At 45.2% G+C, this 21,713-nt stretch overlaps 1 protein-coding gene and 1 non-coding gene across 20 annotated transcripts in view; one reads left to right on the top strand and one right to left on the bottom strand.

Moving 5' to 3' along the window:
• The window catches only part of Clasp1 (cytoplasmic linker associated protein 1), a 264,734-nt gene that overhangs the window by 131,888 nt on the left and 111,133 nt on the right, over window positions 1–21,713 (bottom strand). For all 19 annotated transcript variants that reach the window (XM_023709745.1, XM_023709750.1, XM_023709751.1 and 16 more), the window contains exons 3-7: window positions 19,439–19,517; window positions 17,867–17,970; window positions 16,633–16,724; window positions 15,384–15,459; window positions 8,801–8,898 (exon numbers count right to left, since the gene is read on the bottom strand). In XM_023709745.1, the coding sequence (XP_023565513.1) occupies window positions 8,801–8,898; window positions 15,384–15,459; window positions 16,633–16,724; window positions 17,867–17,970; window positions 19,439–19,517 (449 nt within the window). The remainder of the gene's footprint in view (window positions 1–8,800; window positions 8,899–15,383; window positions 15,460–16,632; window positions 16,725–17,866; window positions 17,971–19,438; window positions 19,518–21,713) is intronic.
• Window positions 20,046–20,171, top strand: LOC111815334. The gene has a single exon (XR_002820039.1). It is a non-coding gene; the product is annotated as a U4atac minor spliceosomal RNA (small nuclear RNA).

Genomic DNA, 21,713 nt, shown 5'->3' with positions numbered 1-21,713 from the left:
TGTTCTGCTCTTTCTAATCACAGACTGTCAGTTACCTTGGATAAAGCTTTTTAAAAATGCACTTAATATCAAATTAAAAAGGATTTTGTGACTTCAACTTAATTCAAAATGCTGTAATTTCTCCAGAAATAAATGTTGTGACTGCAAAATCTTCAGTCTAAAAAATCTGCATGACATTTATAATGGATCATTTCACCTTGACATGAGCAAAACTCCTATTTAGAAAAAATATTTCATCTAGTGACACCAAAAACTAGAGGTAAGGGAAGTATAACATGACCTCACAGAAAAGTTAAAAGAGCCTTTTCCAGGCAAAACAAATATCCTGGAGTACCTGCAAAGGGTGAGATTCTAAAGCAAAGTACTCTGAATTCAAACCAATGCCATCCACCTCTGCCACAAAAGTATTTACTTAACACTTTTTTACACACTTATAATGGTTGATACAGTGTCAACTTGAGGATTTTATCAGTTTAAGTGATTCAGCACAGGACCAGGGTCTTCACTTCATAAATATCCTGAGCCTGTGCAAGAGGAGGGCACGGAGATGGTGTGAGTGTTACACCACCCAGGGGAGGAAGCCCTCTTAGCATACGAGGGAGGAAAAGATGCGTGGTCTCTCACTGCTGTCTGTCTTCTGCTGCTGTGGACTGCTGTCCCTCTGCCATGCCGCTCTGCCTTGGAGCCAGCTAGTTACGGACTGAAACCTGCACAAACTATGAGCAAAATAAACCTTTCCTTCCCTAATTTTGGGTCTCGGGTAGTTTGTCTCAGCAACAAGAGAAAAGTAACTCATACACACTCCTCTGCCCTGTGAGCTGTACTCATTTCACATTTGCCTCTTCTTCTCAACCAGAATGGAAACTCTTACTTAGGGGTTAAGCTGGGATTTATGTTTTTTGGTATCCGTACCAAGCACAGAGAATCCTTCAGGAGGGTTGCTTTATGGTATCAGAAAGCTAGTACCTAAACTGACCGACTTCACTCCAGGACACTTTAACATCTTCACACCTGCTTGATCATTAATTCACTTGTTCATTTAACATTACTTGCGTGTCCATTATGTGTCTAGCTCCAAGCTAGCTAGACACTGAATGGATAAGGTTCCTACCCTCTAGAGCTTAACTTCTAAGTGATAAGGAAGCCAAAATACGAACAAAATGAAGGGATAAGCCAGCCTGACAAACCCATGCGCTTTCCCATTCCCATCACATATGAGATACTGATAATCTTTGATAATCTTTTCAAGCTGTTTTTCCATCTACACCCAGCTACAGCCTCAGAATTCCTCTCAAAATTGCTTCAGACAACCATTATGAAATAAATCAAAGTGGACACTGAAATAAAACTCCAACTGCCAAATCAGGACCAGGTATGAGTAGGACTATCACTCACACTCAAATCCTGTAGTTCCTGACTTTGGAAGATCTGGGAAGACGCCTTAGAATCAATTTCTTAAGATGTTTCCATTATCCTCCCTTTTAAATAACAAAGATCTCCAATGGCTCAGCAAGCTCACAGGTTGCCAGGGAGGCCCTCATGTGTCACTTTATTGTGTCACAGCCACATCCGCTGATGTGAGCCTGCCTATGAGTTTCAAGGTAGCAATGCAGTGTACTTCTAGTCTGGTGTCACCACTGGAAGAAGGCAAGTGTTCTTTCATCCCACTGAGAGCAAGCTCAATTGTAAACAGTAAATGTAAAAGAACTTGCACGCCCCCATCAGTGTGAGGTCTGCTCACTGTGGCCATACTCACCACAACCAGGCACGAGAACCCTGAAAAGGTCACTGTAGTAAGCACCTGCACCTTTCCTCAGGATTCCTTCAGGCAGGACGCCTTTGCCTCTGTTTTTACAGTCAGATATCATTAGGTGCTCATTCTCTTCTCAATTATCTCAAAATATCAGGACCCTGGCTTTACAACAGATTAATACCCACACAAAGTTCAGATGAATGGAGGGTCTGGCTTTTTTTTCCCCTGCTAATTACAAGCACAGCAATGCAAAATGCTTCTCTTCGAAGTCATCACTATACACAAATCTACAAAGGTGAGTTTTTTATGTTTAAAGACAATGTATACTTACTGATAGCCTCTGAAGCTACCAATTTTTTTCTTTTAAATCTTTGGCTATCACTTTAAAGCTTCTTGGGGCTGGAAGTATAGCTCAGCAGAAGAGCACATATTCAGCTGAGTCCAGTCTCCAGTATTCCCAACAATACAAGGAAAATTTCTTCCCAAATCTGACAAATAACCACTACCATTTCCCTTAGTTTTTCTGATTTTGAATGTTTACATTAAATTCTTCAACACACATACATGGAAATCATTTTACTAAAAGGTGTATCTAATTAATTTTCTTCTAGAAAATGTTATAAGACAAAGAATAAACTTCAAATAATTCCCTGGAAGCAAGTGCAGGTAGTATCCCAGTCAGTAAGCACCATGGAAACACGCAGAACTTTCCGCCACCATTTTAGCTCACACTCTTAAGTACAAGTACCAAGGGCTATAATATGGACAGAGTCTAATATGAAAAGGATCAAATTAACCAAACATATTCACAAGACAGACCGTGAAGACAAAAATTTGATAACTGTATCTAATACTTCCATGGAGATAAAGAAAATGCTGCAATGGTGAAGCAAGTGGAAAAGAAGCCCTGAACAATGGCATAAGGCCATCTGAAAATCCAGTGCTGTAAAGAATCAAAAACAATATTGGCAAAGCCTTTGACAATCAACTTCTTAAATACTCTAAATATCGAACAAAGGCTTGAAACACTTGAGCCATGTTTCTTCAAGCCAAAGGGCTGAACTTCAGTAACTGAACTTTTCATTGCTTGGGTGTGCCATGTTCCTGTCCCCAGCGGGGCAGCTAAGAGCCCACAGCCTTAGCAGTTTTGGCAGTGTGGAAGCCAGGATGCTGGAAGGAGCCCAGCAGGTCTGGGTCTCTCCCAAGATGCCCTACCCCGGACCACCACCAGAGGCGGCTGAGGTGACCACTCACAGCTCGTCACCTCAGCCTGACTCAGAGCATTCCTGGGTGAAGGCTGTGCATAGATGACGTTCCCCAAAGCCTCAAGAAGCCCTACATGGGAAGTGTCAAAGGTGGCTGAATTAGAGTACCGTGAATGAGGATTAAGGGTGTGATGTTGGGACTAAGAGGGTGGAGAACGGAAGCACCATGCTGTGGGGAGGGAGCGCCAATCAGCTTACAGACTGGAAGAAATAAAAGGGAGAGAAAGAATGCAGGCCTGCTGCTGCTGCTTGAGGCTTTGGGCACTTGCTGGCACACCATACATGAATGCCTGCCCCTCCGCCACACCACTCTGCTTTGGAACCAGCCACTTATGGACTCAAACTCCTATGAACTGTGCGCTGAAATAAACCTTTCTTCCTTTGACTTTGGGTGTCAAGAGCAAAAAAATAACTAAGATACCCTGCATGAGACCTGTACCCCCAAGACATGACTGACACAAATCAGCAACAACTATTCAACTTGGGGGCTGCCTAAAATGACAATATACCAGGGCAAAAAGCTGTCCAAAAGGTGAAAAAGAAAAGCTGGGGAATGAGATGATCACAAGAAACTTTCAACGCAGCTATGTATTTCTGAGAACCTAGAAGGCCACGCTCCTGCACAAGGCTGTGTGCATGCCCAAGAGAGACCCTCAAGGGCACAAATATCTCCCATCTGGCTGACCTTGAGACCACACAAATGGAAAGGGAAAGCGAAGGCAGAGGTGAAACCTGACTGCCACACAGAGGCATAGGCCAGCACACACAGCATCTGACTTGGAGCATGTAATTGTTCAGTACATGCACTTATCATCCTTAGTTTGTCTTTTCAAAAATTTTATTAATTTGAGTTTTCTAGCTACAAAACAATTGCTAAAATTAAAGCCTAAAAACTGAAAACATTCTACATTCACAGATTGGAAGATTAAATATTAAGATGACAATATTCCTCAAATTCATTTACAAATTCAAAGTGATTCCTATTAACACTCTAGCTGTTTATGCAAAAAGAGAGCAGACACTACCATCCTTCAAGGCAAACCAAAGTTATCTACACAGGAAGAAGAATCGGAGCAGCTTTGCACATTCCAATAGGTACAGAGAAAGGGAGACAAGCGCTAATGCTCTGGAGGTCAATAGTTTCCAAACTACATTTTCATTCCCTGAATGAAAGGAAGCAAAAAGACATTCTCAGGTAAAAAAGAATCTTCCTTCACCAGACTTTGCTCAGAAGGCTAGATATGCAGACGTAAAATGAGAGAGTAAACCGAGAAAGGTCTGGTCTCTCAGAATGTGCCCACAGAGAAGTGAAGCCAACGCACAGGCAGCTGTGCAGAAATGTGAGCTGACGGCTCCTAAGATGCTAAGAAGGAGGGATCGGACTACGGACCAAACAGGCTGAAGGAGACTTGCACAACTTGACACAGAGCTTAGTATGCTAGGTCCTAGTGGGCGAATAGTACACAGCCCACTATGTAAATGAAAATAAATGATTGGCTCCAGATCACGAGAAAAATCAAAGTAATCATAGTGTACCAAGTATCGATAGAGAACTAGAACAGCTGATATTACGACAGTATAAATCGTTCTAACCAAAATGAAAATACATGTACATTTGGTAAATGAGATGGAAAATGTGCATGAAGAACATTCAGAGGACAGATAGCTGAAATCCATGTTCCACAGTGCAAAGTAAGATTTCAAGAGGGGTTAGGCGGTGGAAGGTACAGAGTCCTGGCAGAGCGCTTGCTAGTGTATGTGAAGCCCTAGGCTTGATCCTCAGCATGGTATGCTCTGTCTCTCTGATTAAAAGATTTCAGAAATAATCTATGTATATTAAATTATGCTTATATGTATATCATTACTGAATAGCAGGAAATAACAAAAATAGTTGACAGTGCTTCTGAGACAAAAATGGCAAAGGTGGCAAGGCACTGCCTTTTTATAAATACATTTAAATCTGGTTGATTCTCTCTATAGAAATGATTATGATAAAAATTAGTTTCAATAAGAATGGATGACAGCAATTTCTCATTTGCTTTTGCCGTGAGTCCTAACACTAAAGCTTTAGCAAATTAAAAAAAGAAACCTTCAATTTTTGAAAGCAATCATTATGCAATGATGTCCAGAGTGAATGTAAGCTTTAAATAGGCTGAGAGAGCAACAGAGCGAGTATTAGGATATCTGCTCAGAAACATACATTCAAAGAGTAACTTTACCCAATAATCACAATGAACGAGATAGAAAGTACTTGTTGCATCTGTAACTGAATTATCCTCAGGCTAAAAACTGTTGTTGCTTTAGGAGCTTGGTTACTAAACAGTAGGACGCCCCAAATTGAATTTCAGTGATTTGATCTTTTTGCAAAGCTTTGCAAACTAAAATATACCACATTAATTGAAATTACCTTCCGAGAGAATCTCTGGGGTAAGAGTAAATGCTGAATTGTGCTGAAAGGAAGTCACAGGTGATTTACGTTGTATTAAGGCGTGAGGCTGCCCCACAGAACACCATACGTATAACTAGCTATAAGTTAATTATAAGCTTAATTTCTGAATATATTTCATGCATGAATGATAAAACCTAATACATGTAAAATACTGATTCAAGTTCACTGCTCCGCGGGCTCTCATGTGGATGGAGATTCTCCAATGTAGAGTTCCAGCTGGCTATTACTACCTTATCGAACTCAATATGATTTTATCTACCAAATAACAAAGACTCAAATAACAACCTAAGCCAGGGCCCCAAGCCCTACTTCTGGTTCCTCCCAAGTCAAGCTGTTTAGTATGTGTTCCTTTTCCATATCACACAACAAATGAATAATGAAAATTGCTGCTCAAATGAGGTGACTATTCTTTTTTAAATCATTTAGTTCATAATACAACATTCTTTTTATCTTCTCAAATACAGTGATTTTTTCCATAAACAACTTCTTAGGAGGCTAAGACTTTTATTCTGGGACTACATCCTACTCAGTATTCTATTGATACTACAGGATTTTGCTAACCTGGAAAACCCAATATGCCCACAAAATAACAAAAACCCCTAGTGAGGTGTGACAAGCAGCCACATGGAGCCACAATACACCAGATACTGAGTTTCCCAAGCCAGGGTACGACACTTCAAAAGCCCCATTCTATCTATGTACAACCCCAACAAAACAAAGGTATCAATCACATCCTTGACCGTCACAGTATCAGATCTTAGACTATGGCCTTGGAATATACACAAAGTGTAAAGAGTCATTAAATACAGTGTGAAAAGAACAGCTTTCCAGGCACTTGTGTCTGCCAGACTTTTACAACAATAGCTATGAAGGCCATTTCCCTGTTTCTTCTCTATTTCTGTACCAAATTTTTAGTAAAGATTCTAGGCAACATGATTGAGTGAAACCTCCAATCCTATTCCAAAATCTGACCTCTTCTGCGGATGCCTTATCAACTCTTAAGTGTCTACAGAGGGAAGCTGGGTGAGCTTCAGGCCTCACTCTGGCAGCAACACCTCTGGGATCCTATCTGAACACCTAATTAATGCTTCACCAGGACAACACATGGGACTCCGCAGTCATACCTACAGCCATGATTTATTATAGAAAAAGGACACAGAGAACAAGTGGCCAAGAGGAAAACAGTCTGGGAGGAAGTCAGAAAAGACCAGGCAGTCTCTAGACTCTCTCTTTAGGGAGTCATACAAAACATGCTTAAATCATTCAGCACAGCACTGCGATGACATGAGTGACACGCTGTCTACCAGGAAACTTGCTCAGAGATGGTACCCAGGCTGGTCACATCGATACCTCCTGCTCCTGAAGGATAGCAGGTGTGCAGCTCAAACAACACAGTGCTGTCCAGCTGGAACACCGTGAGCTTCTTTCAACCCCTGTCTGGGAATGCAGGTAGTCTTCCCCAAACCCAAGTTTGCAGCTGCAAGCCTGGGGCCAGCCTTGTAACCTGGCTCTGAGGCCCAGTGATCTCAGGCCTTCAGTACCCACTATCCAGGTCTTGGATTCTCTGGGTCACTTCCCCTACTGCTGACTTTGCTGCAGTTACTTTCCAACAGTGCACAGCGAGCCCCTGTGTAAGGTTAAAACTATAGAAGATGGTAGTTCATAGGCCACCATGAACCACACCGTAGGAAAGAAGCAGCGCTGACTTCATCTTTCAACAGCCCTCTCTGCTTAGCTGTGTCCTCCAGTTTTCCCACAGATCGTCAGTACTGTCATTAAGTTCTTCTAACACCTAAGTGTTTTCACCATATACTCAGTGACCAGAAGGCTAAGCTTCAAACATCACAGATACACACAGGTTGAGTCCCCCCACCCCATGACGTGCTTGGGAGAAAAGTACTTCCGATGTCACATAAGGTTTTGGGGGTTCTTGGGGTTTTTTGGCTTTGTTTTTGTTTTATTTTGGGGGGATGCATAAACTCTCCCAATTCAGCACAAACACCGAAGTTTTAGATTTCAGAGTACTTCAGATTTTCAGACTAGGGATGGTCAATTTGTAACTCCAGCTTCACAGATTATCTTTGATTATTATTATTTTTTTTTCTTTTGTGGAACCAGGGATTGAACTCAGGCCCCTGCACTTGCCAGGCAAGCACTTATTCTACTAAGCTATCTCCCTGGCCCCTAAAAGTTGAGGTTTTTTTTTTTTTTTTGGCTGGCTCAGGCTGCCTTAAGGGCAGGTCTGGTAAGGCATGTGGCTAGGGATCCAACCACAGTATCCTGCTCCTGACTGTATTTGCATAAACAGGCACTTAAACAACTGAGCTAACCAGCAGGCCCCGAGATTATCTTTGATTAAACAGATGAAAAGCACTTTTATTTCTATAATTATCTTGCGCACAGCACAGTAGCCACAGTGAGAATAGCACTGTGACTGGGTCTGACTCTACAGCAGGAAAACCCTGCCCACTTTCACGACAGCCTGGTGGACACCAAGACAGATGCCTCCTGTGCACCACCTCAGTGCTCCACCCCACCTCTGTCAACTCTGATGAAACAGGGCTGGGAAACTTGAAAGGCAAGTCTGAAAGATAGGTTTCAATCTTGTCTCTGGCTCTCACTCGCTGTGCAGTCTCTCAAAAGTCAACTTATGTCTCTGGGTAGCTGCTGTCCGCATAGACCAGGGACAGGTGGGACAAGCCACTGTGTGCTACACTGCCGTGCTGACTGACCTGCAATTCCACATCACTTTTTCTCTTAAAGCAACAGTGTATGGCAAAGGTTTAGAATTCATGTGGTACTCTTTAGTCAACAAACTTAAAATGACAGATGTCCAACTGTTCCATTACTTTAAAAATTATGAATCCCTGTGGACTCAAGTTGTCTTAGATCTGGTAAAGTGCAGATGCCCTCCTTGTGCTGCATTGTTCAAACTGAAACATTTCAAAGATATTTTCCAGAATGATTATTTATGTATTTCTAGCCAGATGCATTCTAGAAAGGCTCCATTCCAACAAATACATTCTAAGTACCTACTATTCGAAGCACCATGCAGAGTAAAGGAGGAAGAGTGCTGAATGTTCCAACACTAAGCACTTTTAAAGGTGCTCCCAAGTCAGGAGGAGGCACAGGACTCAGCCAGATGTCTGCACAAGAAACTTATTTTTGAGGGGAAAGGAACCACAGACGTACGATCTGGCCAAGACCTCCAAACACCAACCCTCTAGCCATGGAAATTGAATAAAATTACATCAGAAATAGTAGTAAAGACCAAGGTCATACCTGAAAACGAGTAAGGGAAAAAGTAGAAAAAAGGAAAAAGTCTGCACTCACCGGGACTGTGGCAATCCTTTTTTACTGAGATCTGTCCTCACAGGTTCTCCTACATGTCTGTAAATTTCCACTAAGCTGTTTATTGCTGCATCTCGCACCTAGATGTAAGAGAAGAGATCTTATAGATGCTCCATATCATTTCCTAGCACTTCCTGCTGGGACACAACAGGCCACGTGCCACCCCAATTTATCACCAACACACCAGTGCTCCTACACAAGTAACCCCTTTATAGTGGACTATGCAGTCGTGTTTGACCATCTCCTTCCACTGACACAGTTCCCAAAGGCAGAAAGAAATGGAGGTGTCTACCCCTATGTACGTGTTAAAGTCCACACCCTTTAGCACTTGCCATTCCTCACAATGTCAGGAAATTAGAATTTTCAGATCATCTTTCCAAAACAGAAAAAAACACTACAAATATACGAGTCATAGTAAGCACAAAACATCATGTAAAATACTCTGTATTTAAGTCTATTAAACAAAATATTCAGTGTGCAGCAAACATGAACAGGATGACAACAGAAACTCCATACTCAGTGAGCTCACAGTCCTGAGATGGGCAAGGAAAATGTCCATAAGATTCACATTTAATACTGAGCAGGAGGCAACAAACACTGTCAAAAGCACAAAGAGTACAGCAGAAAGGAAGAGCAAGCGCAGGAGCAAATGTCAGAAAATGCTTCACAGAAGGGGGCAGGAAGGACTGCCTGAAAAATGCCTGGAAAGACAGGCTGTTGCCAGGTCCACGTGGAATATAAGACAGGCCCAGGCTCCAAACAAGGTATGACAGGCTGGACAAAGGCACAAAAGCAGAGGGGCCAGCACAGGCTTCAGGAAAGACAGGAACACCCATCCGGGCAGACAGCAACATGCGCTGAGAAGGCAGCAAGAATATGGCTTAAGGAACAGAACTGCTCTTCCCCGTCTCCCCTTTAGTTGGGAGAAATTTCAATAGGGAGTGAACATCAAACAATACCACATATTAATGTTGCATTCCTCGAGGTGTAAAACGACATGGTTATATTTGTTAAAACCTTGCTATCAGATGAAACACCAAAGTTTCTAGAGGTAAAAATATTATGTGGGTCACCTTTCAATAGTTTAGAAAAACACATACAGTTGTGTATGTGTGGGTATGTGCACAAACAGATGAAACCAATGTGACAAATGTTAGGTCTAAATGTGAGTGCTCATGATATTACTCTTTAATTTTTCTATAAGTTTAAAATTTTTCAAAAAAAATAGGTCCAATAGGGGCTGGTGAGATGGCTCAGTGGTCTAAAGCACCTACTTAGAACAAGCTTAGCAAAGCATAGGGACCGCGGTTCAATCCCCCAGCACCACATGCCAGCCAGCCCTGCCCCCTGGTGGGCTGAGCTGGTCTCACACACACACACACACACACACACACACACACACACACACACAAATAAATAAATAAAATTTAAAAAAATAGGTCCAATAGCTCAGTGGATTGATTGATTTTAGCAGAACCAGGGATTGAACTCAGGCTCTTGTGCTTGCCAAGCAAGTGCTCATTCTACTGAGCCATCTCCCTGGCCCCTTCAAATAAAAATAGGGACAAAAATAATTTACTAGGAGTGAAATGCAGGCCAGGTGGTGCTGGGAAGAAGTTGTGCGCACGTCACTTAGGAAGCACAGCTGAGCAACAGTGTGATTTTAGACTGGGTCTCGAGAAAGGCAATTAACGTAATGGACAGTAAAGGCAAGCGGGAGATCTTAGGCATGCAAAGAATTTCCCAGCATCCGATGCCACAGAACTTTATTCATCATTTTCTCCCTTCTGTTGGAAAATGTGATGCTGAGGAACGATCTGTGTCCAACAAAATTCAAACGGTGGAGCTCTCACCCCTAGCGTTACCATAAGTGGGCAAGGGCCTTGAAGCAGGAAATCAAGGCTCCATGAGACCACGAAGGGACAGCCCTGCAAAGAGTGATCTTATAGTCTGATCTTATAAGAGAAACAGAGCTGTGCACACACAAAGGAGAGGCCCTGCTGCCCACAGGAAGAGGCCCTCACCAGGATCCCACCACGCTGTCATCCAGATCTCAGACTTTTGGATGCCAGAACTGGGAGAAAATGAATTTCACTACTTTGGCCACACAGTCTACAGTGTTTTGCTATGGCAGCCAGAGCTGTCTAGAACATTATCAATTATTTTAGAGAAAAAATAATTTTTAAACAAACATCGTCACATAAAAACCAGCATGTACTACGAAAGTAGTCAAGGCACCGCGCCACGAAGGCCAATAATGAGGGCATCATCAGCACTTTCTAGGGGTCGCTCCTGCCCATCACCCTGCGTGGTCCTCTTAAAGAGCAATCTGTATCTAGTTGGCTACTCTCAAGATTTGAGCCTCAAACAGTTAATAGTGGGAGGACTGCAATTTTAAACCCAGTCTGGGCAACTTAAAGAGACTCAGCAAGACACTTTCTCAAAATTAAAAATGAACAAGGGCAGTGAGATGTGGTTCAGCACAAGGGCCCTGGATTTAATCTTCAGTAACCATCTCCACAGGGAGCAGAATAGTGGAAGAATTATCATTTTCAGAACCAAGGAAGTAGACAAAAGCATCTACTTGGCCACCAGGGAGCTGTGTGACCCTGCAAACAACACTTTAACTCTTTTCATCTTAGTTTCCTCCTCCTACTCTCAGGGACACCATGAGGGCTGAAAGAAAAAAAAAATGGCTCCATTCAACCAGCACGTGAGAGCTTACCAGGTGAGAATGAACGGAAATCCCACACAGGCCCAGGGCGTGCGCGGCACGAGGGGAGCAGGCTCCGCGAGGGGTGACTCGGGCCCCGGCAAGGGCCTTTGCTGGCACAGTACAGAGGGAAGTGGAGGCTGGGCACAAAGAGACGCAGGCACAGCCTTGCCAGGGTCTACACTTTCAAGAAAGTGGGAAACATCCATCTCCCAAATTTAAACTCACCTAAACTTGAAGGGAAAACTATCATTTTCAGAGTCTGGAATCTTAGGGCCATGTCTCCTATCTACTTACATAATACTAAAATTTCCCTGTAGAGCACCAGCCTCATTTCACACACGAGGGAGAAAAATGAAAATACAAACAATGACTTGCTGAAAATCGGAGGCATTCAAACTTCAAACAATTGGGGCCAAGGAGATGGGCTCAGTGGAATAAGTGCTTGCCTGGCAAACATAAGGACCTGAGTTCAATCCCCAGTTCTGGGAAAAAAAAAAAACAAAAAAAACCCTTCAAACAACATGACAGATGCTTCAGGAAGTGGTGACTAGACTCGCAGCTTAACGCAGCATTTGTAACCTGTTTCTGCAGGCTTGAACTACCTGTGGTACAAGCTGCCTAACGGGACAGTCATGAATGTATGGCCCTGTCTGTCAAGGGGTTACGCATTATGAAGGTTTGCCACCTTATAAAAAAGAAATTATCTCCATCACTGGGGAGGGTGGGGCATGTAGGGGCATGGTGGCACCTGCCTAGTACTCGGAAGGCAGGCAGGAAGATTGTTCAAGGCCAGCCTGAACTTTATAGTGAGACACTGCCTCAAAAAAAGGAAGAAAATTAAGCAATCCTTATGACAGTTACTCAGAACAGTGAGATGCAATTCCATTTGAAGATATAACTTTGGTTTTCAAGTTGTATTATTACTACTAATAATCAGTCCAGGAGCACCTGACTTCTGATAACGACATGGATTTTTAGTAATGGATGTGTGTACATACTGTAACCAGGACTCTCAACATTTGGTAACAACAAAAGTAAGGTTATGCTAATGTCACAAATATATTTCAAACACTAATATTATCCTACAATTAAGTATTTTCACATACTAAAATATATGCACATCTAAGAGTTTCTCAGAAACCCACTAGCATGTGGCAGGTATGCGATTCTTTCAAATGAAAAGGAAAATCTTAGGGACAATCTGCTGAGGGCCCAAATGTGTGTCAGAAACTGAAAAGGATCACCCCCATGCACTTGCGCAACGAAGGGGAACAAGGCACTTGCGACCGACCGCCCTCACTAACAAGGACACTGAGATCGACATGCAAATGCCTCCCGAGGTCAGCCTGCAGCCACATATGAAGGCCTGAGCGAGACTAACCTGTGTGCCGAGAAAAGGCTTCCTGCCCTGCGCGAGGCAGCTCCAAGTTTCACGCGTACTCTCACTCTGGCAGCTTTAGAGCACTACTGTGAACTGTCTGCCACTTAACACTACCTTACTCTCTTCAACAACGGAATTGGAATCGATGTTTTCACCATGTGAGATTATGCTGATCAAGTGAAATTTAATCTGTGCTACTGCTGAAATAAGAAAAACCTTGCTAAGATCTCTAGCAAGATTTATGAGCTAATCTCTTCTCTACACCTACAGGATCTTTCAGCCAGCAAAATATGCTTTGCTTTGTTTCTGAGACAGTGTCTCACTACGTAGCTAGGCTGTCTTCAAATTCCTGGTGATCCTCCTCAGAGAGGGATATTTGTAAGTGATTTCCACAGCACACATGAGGGGAGAGTCCTTGGATAAGTCAGCAGCTGCAGGAACCCCCGGAGCATGGTGTCCCACCCGCTACAGGCACAATTTAAGGATCAAACCCCAAAATCAAGGGCAGCCCAGATAACTCAGCAGATTAAAAGGGCCTGCTTATGCAGACACAGGAACTAGATTTGACTGTGGGCGTGCCAGCCCTGCACCCAGGGCACATTGAGACTGGCATGGTGGTGCATGCCTGCAATCCCAGAGCTTGGGAGGCTAAAAATAGGAGGATCACTACAAGTCCATTCTGTATAGTGAGACCCTGTAGACCCTGGACTAAATGCATAAAAATAAAAAAATTAAAAAATAATTTTTCTTTTTAAAATCAAGCTGCTAACCCCACTCACACTTGTTCCCAAGCCCAAGCACCCCTCCCAACAAGACAGGCTGCAGCAGAAGCTCCTGTGAGTGTGCAGAAGAGAGACAGTGAAGGGTAACGGGGACACTGGGAAGTGTGCTGGAGTGCATGCAGAAGCACCAGGCAGTGGCCACCAGGAGGTCCCTCCCCGCCCCACCCAAACTAAAACAATGTCCTAGGGGAGTCCTAAATGCTATCTACCTGCTGGGTGCGCCCAGCACATCATGGAGGCGTACCTAGGGAAGCTGGTCCCTGCCCACAGGCTTGCCAGTCTCCATAAGCCAGGTACAAATGTTCACTGCTCTATCCAACAGAGGCATCAAATTAGGGACTAGACAAGATGACTTTCTTAAATGCATTTCTTTTTCTTTTTAATGTATTTGGTACAGGGTCTTACTACACAGCTAGGACTTGTAATGATCCCCGTCTCAGCCTCCCCAGCACTGGGATTACAGGCATGCGCCACCGCACCCGGCCTCCATGGCTGGCTCAGGGCACCCAGGGGTGTGGCCAGCACAGCCTGTGCTGCTGGGGATCGACCCTCAGTGCCTGCACTCGCTTAAGCAGGCTCACAGTCTGCTGAGCTATCTTTCCAGCCCAAGATGACTTTCTGGCACGATTCCTGGCACTGTGTGGGAGCAGTGACATTCTGGAAACCTCCATAAAGGGTTTTTTCTATAGAAAACAAGACTGAAGTCAGTAGAAGTAGGAAGAACAGGTGTTAAGGAGTTGAAGCCATTTTTCAACTCGTGTTGAATACATCTAAAAACTATCTCTATGCCACACATCTTCAGCAAAGGCCGCGTAAAAAGGAACCAAGGGAGACAACAGACATGTGCAGCGTAAGAAACGCCACAGAGAAGGGGAGATGCTGTGGGCTACCGGACCCACGAGGAAAGATGAGGAGGATGCAGGCAGGCCCGGAGGGCCCCAGTGCCGTACGAGTCAAGCGGAAGGAGAGCCCGCGGGGCTCCTACAGGGCAAGCTGGCGGGCCAGGCCTAAGCTGAGTCACTGTTTACTGCGTACATGCCTTTTGTAAATGACACTTTCTGTCCCTCTACTCAAGTGTCTTCCTGACTGGTTTTATGGGCTTATGTAATAAAGAGGACTGAAAAAGAGAGAAAAAGATAATGGGGGCAGGGAGAAAGAGAAGAACTGACCCGGGAGAGGAGAGCTGAGCCGGGTGAGAGAGGGCCTCCCCAGAGAGCACGGCTCAGCGCAGGCGTCCAGCACTTGGCCCACGCGCTTACGCTAGGAGAGGCTGCTCAGGCCTTTCTTTTCACTTGTATAAGGCACAGCTTCCTAAGTGTGCGGTTTAGGGGCTTTCCACAACACCATCACCCAGAGTAAGTACACAAAGTCCCCCTAGGTGCCCTTCTAATTACCCTCCCCTACCCCACTTGCACCCCTTTTGGCTACAGAAATAGCAACCAGTGGTATCTATCTCACGGCTGGCCTGACACCATCCGTTTACCTGAGTGAGTGTTCAACCCTACCTGTAGAAGAAAGGCGGTCACACTTGCTGACAGTATTTCATAAATTAATGAGTAGCTGATATTTTAAACAATAATCAGAGCTCTGTAAAGAAGAATAAAGCCCCAGACACCTACTAGACATACACAGAACATTTGAATGCATTTGAACCAATGATATTTCCTAGGAGTTTGTCTCACTCACCTGGCTGTTTGGATCTCCAAGTAAACTACATATATGTGGCACGATCTTGTTTAGTGTTAGTGTATGTGCTCCAGAGCTAAAAACGAAAGAGGATAGTGTTACTGAAAAAGTGCAATGCTCTCTCCCACAGCCGCCCTTTCCTCTGTCCCCTCACGGGACCGCTTCACACCAAGGTCCTCTCCATCCCACCCAATGCTGGCTCCAGAGTAAATGCACCTGACGGCCCCCTCTGCATGGAGCTCAACACCTCGGCTGGCCCTGCCCCTTCACAGCTGAGCTGGCAGCCCAGCCTCGCCTGCAGCACCTTGCCGCTTGCCTCACAATGTGCTGACTCTGTCATTGCTTTGTCAGGTCACACCTTCTATGCTACCAAACCTAGGGGAGCCAACCAGACTACATGTCCCTGGACAGTCCTCAGCGGAGGGACCGTGTGTGCTGTGGCAGAGCAGATGTTCTGTTAATGCTGCTGAGCCACAAGACCAAGGTAGTGGCCACAGCATCGCCAGCTGCACACTGCCCCTTCTGGAGGACCTTCATGTACCTACAGCGCTTCCCACACAAGCCTGCTGTCACAGACACTCTTCGTGTGTATTATGTAAACTAGCTCAGAATGCTCTTGAAAAGCAATGGAATTCTACTCGGCAATAAAACATTATTATTATCATAAACAACATTACTGCAACCTGAAAAGAATTGTGCTGAGAGAAAAAAGGCAATCTCAAGAGGTGACAGAATCGAGGGCTGGGGAGATGGTTCAGAAGAGTAAGTGCTTGCCTGGCAAGTGCAAGGGCCTGAGTTCAATCCCCAGTACCACAAAAAATAAATAAATAAGTAAATAAGTAAGTAAGTAAATAAATTATGGGGCTAGGGAGATAGTTCAGTAGAATAAGAGCTTGCCTGGCAAGTGCAAGGGCCTGAGTTCAATCCCCAGTTCCGCATAAAAAAAAAAGTAACAGAATCTATGATTGCATTTATACAACATTCTTGAGATGACAAAATCACAGCACAGATCAGCAGTGTACAGCAGTCAGGACACACCCGGACAGTGTGCATAACTCGCCAACTGCACCAACATCTCTTTCCTGGTATGATCATTATGTAAAATATTAACATTGGTTTGGGAAGAGGGGAGGGACGGTATCTCCCAACACACACCTGTGCAACTTTCTGTGAATCTGTAATAAATTCAAAATAAAAGTTGCTTTAAAAGCTCAGCTAAGTTACAAGTTTAGGTTCATCCCAGACTTACGCATTGAGTGTTGCAATAAGGCAGAGACAGATGCCTTCTCTCGTGCGGAAATTCTTGTGTTTAAAGCCTCCGAGCATTCTGTCCCACACATACTGCAGGTGACAAAGAACAGGTGAGAAGAGAGAAAACTGTTGCCTCCCTTCACTTAGTAAGGGATCAAACAGGAACCTCTTAGCAGGTGCAAAATGGCCCGGCCGTGTACAAGCTGGATCCTCTCAAGTGCATTTGGAATGATGACTCCTATCATTTTATCACATAGCAAGTTACAGGATTCCAACATGAGTTTACACAAATGCTCAGAATTCTCTCAACAATCCAAGAAGGAAGTTTTGCTGCTTCTGTATTATACATGAGAATAGTAAGGCCAAAAGGAGAACGGGTGGCCTGCCAAAGCCCACTGCCGCTCACACGGCCCTCCCTTCAGTTAGACTGTCTAGATCCCGCACAAAGCCTCATGACCTCTGGGGAGGAGCTTTTAGGCTGCGGCTGGATCTAGGGTGTGTGAGAACTAGCTGGTACAGCACAGCACAGGTATGGACAACGGGGAGGCCCAGCTTAGGTGTGGGTGGCACCCTTGTAACCTGGCTGGGATAAAGGGAAGCGGAGACTTGCTGCTTGCTGCCTCACTTCTGCCTGCCTTGCCATGAACCTGGCTGTTCCTCCTCTGTGACCCCCCTCTGCCATGCCTCCCTGCTTTGGAGCCAGCAGAGACTGGGGAGTGAAACTTGTACAAACTGTGAATTGACATAACCCTTTCCTCCTTTAATTTATAGGTGCTGGGAATTTTGTCTCAGCAACAAGAAAGTAACTAAGATATCACCCTTGTAAAAGTGAAACACATGGTCATCTTTTATGGCAATCTAAGTCTTATCTTCTTTGGGAAGGCCCCTGCTGATCACCCCGACCCCATGCCTAGAATCAACAGTAGGACCCTGGAAGATAGGGCTTCATCTTCCTATCCTAGTAAGCCCAGCTCACTAGGAGACGAAGACACTAGCTGTACTTTTTTTCAGGAAAATGGAGAGCCAGTCATATAAATGAGCTAAAGTGCAGGAGATTAAACTAGTATTTTACTACTTATTCATGTACTTGCTACTTATATGGGGAAGCAGATTAAACACTATGAACATGGCCACTTCTAATACATCAGTTTGAAAAAATTAAGTGTAGGTAGCCATACAGTGTGTGTGCAAGAAGACACGTCCCCATGTCCCCCACACTTCTCTTGCCATACCTGGGGATTAGCAGCCTGATCCATGATCTTTAGCAGCAGAGTCTGGTCTTGCTCCCTCACAGAGTCCTTAGAATCTCCCAGTCTGTCTATGAGGCTGGGCAGCACTGAAAACCAAAATGGAAACATCAAATGAAACCGATTTGGGGGACCTGGGTCATCAACTACTGATATTTTAAGAAACTGAGAAGACAAAAAGCACTGGCCCGTCTGATATCTCCTTCTAATGTATTCTACTTCATTCTAATATATGTCATTCTCCATCTTTGCAAACAGCACTATTCTCCTTGCTGGCATTTAAAAGCTACTGTAAGAATCTGCAAAATCCTTTGCATGGACAATCTATCTCCTTCTCTACTGCACTTTCAACCAGCCAGCTACCAACATATTTGTAAGCTAGTGAAACATGTGTAACTGGCAGGTGAGAGAACAAAAAAGGCAATCTGGGTGAAAGGTGGACACATACAGACCAGTGCATGGTAGCGTGTGCTTCGTATGTATTGTACACACACCAGAGGGAGCCTGGCTCTCCACACCCCTTCCACACAGCAAGGGTGGGCTGTCCCCCCAGCACTCCAAGGGCACCTGTATACCACAGGTCAGCTTGCCTGGCTTCTTTTAAGAATTTATAAATGTCCATTACAAGAACAAACACACATAATTCAGCATTTAGTAGGGGAATGAAACACTACTAAAATAATAAATTCTAATAGTAAGTTGTAAGTGCTTTTCAAATCTGTAGTTATGCAGTTATGTGGTGCCAGATAAGAACATAGTTCATCGTTATTTCTAAAAGAGCAGTTTCCCCACAGAGCCAACACCTGTGCTAACAGAAACAGGCACATTCCAGCTGAGGGGGTAGCTCAGTAGTAAAGTGGTGGCATGGCACACGCAAAGCCCAGAGAGAGAAATTCTGTAAGGACACGACTGCACAGACAGAACTGCTTGGCGTTTTATACTGTCATTAAGAAATACCAGAGATTGAGAATTTACTGGTGTCTAAATCTATGAAATTTGTGCTTTTCCATTTTGCTGACATTTCACTTTCAAAACAAGAAGAGTGAGCGTTCACCACTATTTACAACCAACATGAGAACAGGAAGGTCAACATTAATTTTGAGCAAAATCCAATCACCTCAGTTTTGTAGAACTTCTCAAAGAAAATCGCCTATCAGTAAAGATGGGTTGGGGAAAAAATATGGTTTAGTTGGCACTAAAAGATGATGGAGAAGAAATCAAACTGACAGTAATATCTCTGATTAGAACACGTATTAGTGAAATTTCATATGGCAACACAAAAGCTGGGAGAAACCAACACAATATACATGAAAGGGGCGGGTAAATGCTTGCAGATCCAATACTGTGGTATGAACGCAGGAGGTGAGGGGAGGCTGAGGCATGGAATGTCTGGGGGAAGCAGGGAGGCTGCAGGAGGAAGAGCCTAGGGTTTGAGAGGAGCTCGGGAAGCTTGAGGGAAGCTGGGCAGCTGTCTGGAAGCAGTGGGTGCAGCCTAGTGGCGGGTTTGAGCAGAACGAGGGAAGGGTGGGCCAGCTCCGCGCCCCGCTCACAGCTCACCTGTGCCGATCTGCGCCTTGAAACGATCCTGTAGCCGGGTCACCAGAGCCGATAGGATGTCCATGCCCAGAAGAACTACCTGCAACGGGAAACACCGGGAGCCGGTCAGCAGCCAGTCCGGGGTGCAGCGCAAAGACCGGGCGCCCTCCGAGGACGCCCGCACATGTCTGCCAGTGCTGCCCGGAGCGTGCACCAACTGGAAAGCCTAAACTGGTAGCAAGGGGAAAAACGGTCCTGCACGGAGTCGTTTACAGGTTTAACAGAAAATATAATGGGGCGAGAAATGAAATAAAAAGCAGTCACTGTATGGCCTCAAACCAAGCACCAGCAGAGGGAGTTCCAAAGCAAGCCGCAGCCCCGCCCCCACAGGGCGTGTATGCAAATTTTCGCCCTGGTAGCGCGTAGTCTTCTGGGTAATATCTATCAGCCTTTCATCAGTCTCTCTGAGCACCAAGGGAAAAAGGAGTAGCTGGTTTGCGTTGGTAGCCGTGGTCACTGGAGCCAGGCTAGCTAAAGAGACCGGTTGGGGCGGGCGTCCCTAATTACTCACCACAACTCTACCTAGTATTGCCGCCTCTTGCTTTCAGTGCTTGTAAACCACTTGTCAACCATCCTTTTCTTGGGGTTGCGCTACTGTCCAATGAACGTGTAGTGAGGGCAGTACTGCTAACGCCTACACAACACACTCGCATCAGCTAAGGCTCTGCTTTATCTTGGTGCAATTTTTGGAAAAATGAAAACCTTTTTTCCCCCGTTGTGTAAGTTAAAAAAGCAGCGGAGTCACTGTTGTGCTTCTCTTTAGTCCCTAGAGGGCACCCCGGAAATCCGTTGTTAGGCAGTAGTAACAGTTAAGAGTAACACACCGAAGCGAAAGAAGCGAGGTTCGTAATCTCACGGTTTTGAAATCAGCGGACACACTAATAAACCTTAAAAGAGGTGATAAACTCGCTACACCGGTTTTTTGTGGGACGTGACAGAGATTAATACATGGATGTAATTAAATCATGAGGCTGTTAAAGTGGAAAAATAAGTATGACCGTGTCTTAAAAGTACAAAAAGCATGGAAGTGAACAAAAAGAACTCAAAAAAAAACGTGAGTAACACAGGCAATGTGTCTCTCGCATCTGAGGGAACAGAGACTTTCAGCTTTTTGAGAATGACAGTCCCTAGGAAGACTGGCAGATGCAGCTAAACCACACAGAAACATGCGGATGACGTCAGCACGCAACAAACACGTGGGCTTTGAAAGGAAGTGAGGGCTTCACCACACAGAACCGTTTGACTCCACTAGAGCAACAAACCCTGGAGGACAAGGCTGCGCTGCATCGCCAGCCAGTGTGTCTTCGCAGCTCAGGTCCTTCCGTCTCCACTTTCCTAGAGAAGCAGCAGGGGCATGAAGAGTTCGTGCCCAGAAAAAAAACACAATTAGCTGCAACACCAACCTATGCCTTAGCATCCTCATGGTCAAATGCGGCACATAGTACCAGCCACCTCACACGCTGCTGTGAGGGTTTCAAATGCCTACGCAGCTGCGCACCTGGCAAGGCCCACTGGACCCCTGGCCGTCGGGCTGACGCAACAGGGCTGCCGTGCTGGGCAACCTAGAATCACAAGTTAGAGGGGCTGTAGCCCAGTGGTGCAGCTGCCTGGCAAGAGCAAGGCCATGAGTTTATCCTGGTGCAAAAAAGTAAGTTAGAATCACAAGTCCAAGCCCAGCCTGGGCAACCTGGACTTAATAAGCTGTCGTTTCAAAATTAAAAGTGAAAAAAGTGAGGATGTAGCTTACTGTGAGAGCCCAAGGCTCAATCACCTCTGCTAAGAAGGGAACCACAAATGGAAGAGGGAGGGAGGGAGAGGAGCGGAGGCCACCGGCCTACAGCCAAGGTGGGTGGACACCTCTACCCGAGGGAACAGCGCCTGCCGAGCAGCAAGGAGTGGATGGGGGCGGGGACGCACCCTGCAGGGAGGTCCCCAGGACAGCCAAGTGCGGGCAGAAGTGGGACTGCCACAGAGCTGGTGCCACAGGAGCAGCTCCTGCAGCACTCAGCTCATCAGGGTGTTCACACCGCTTCTGCAGCTGAACTCTGGAACTTGAGAAACATTCTCTTCCATCTCCTCAGAATTTTACAACTAAACAGCCACCACCGGAGACCAGGCAGCTACTCCACGCTCCCTTACTGACAGCGAGTTCTCAAAGTCCCAGCCAGCGGCCCCGCCCTCCCCCGTCCAGGGCTGGGGTCGGGAGCCCGGGCCCCACGCGGGCGCTCGGTAAGCG

The sequence above is a fragment of the Octodon degus genome, unplaced genomic scaffold (assembly GCF_000260255.1).
Source record: "Octodon degus isolate 3935 unplaced genomic scaffold, OctDeg1.0 scaffold00014, whole genome shotgun sequence".
NCBI classification, from domain to species: Eukaryota; Metazoa; Chordata; class Mammalia; order Rodentia; family Octodontidae; genus Octodon; species Octodon degus.
Note: the sequence above shows the minus strand (reverse complement) of the source record. Positions and strands in the feature narration are given on the sequence as shown.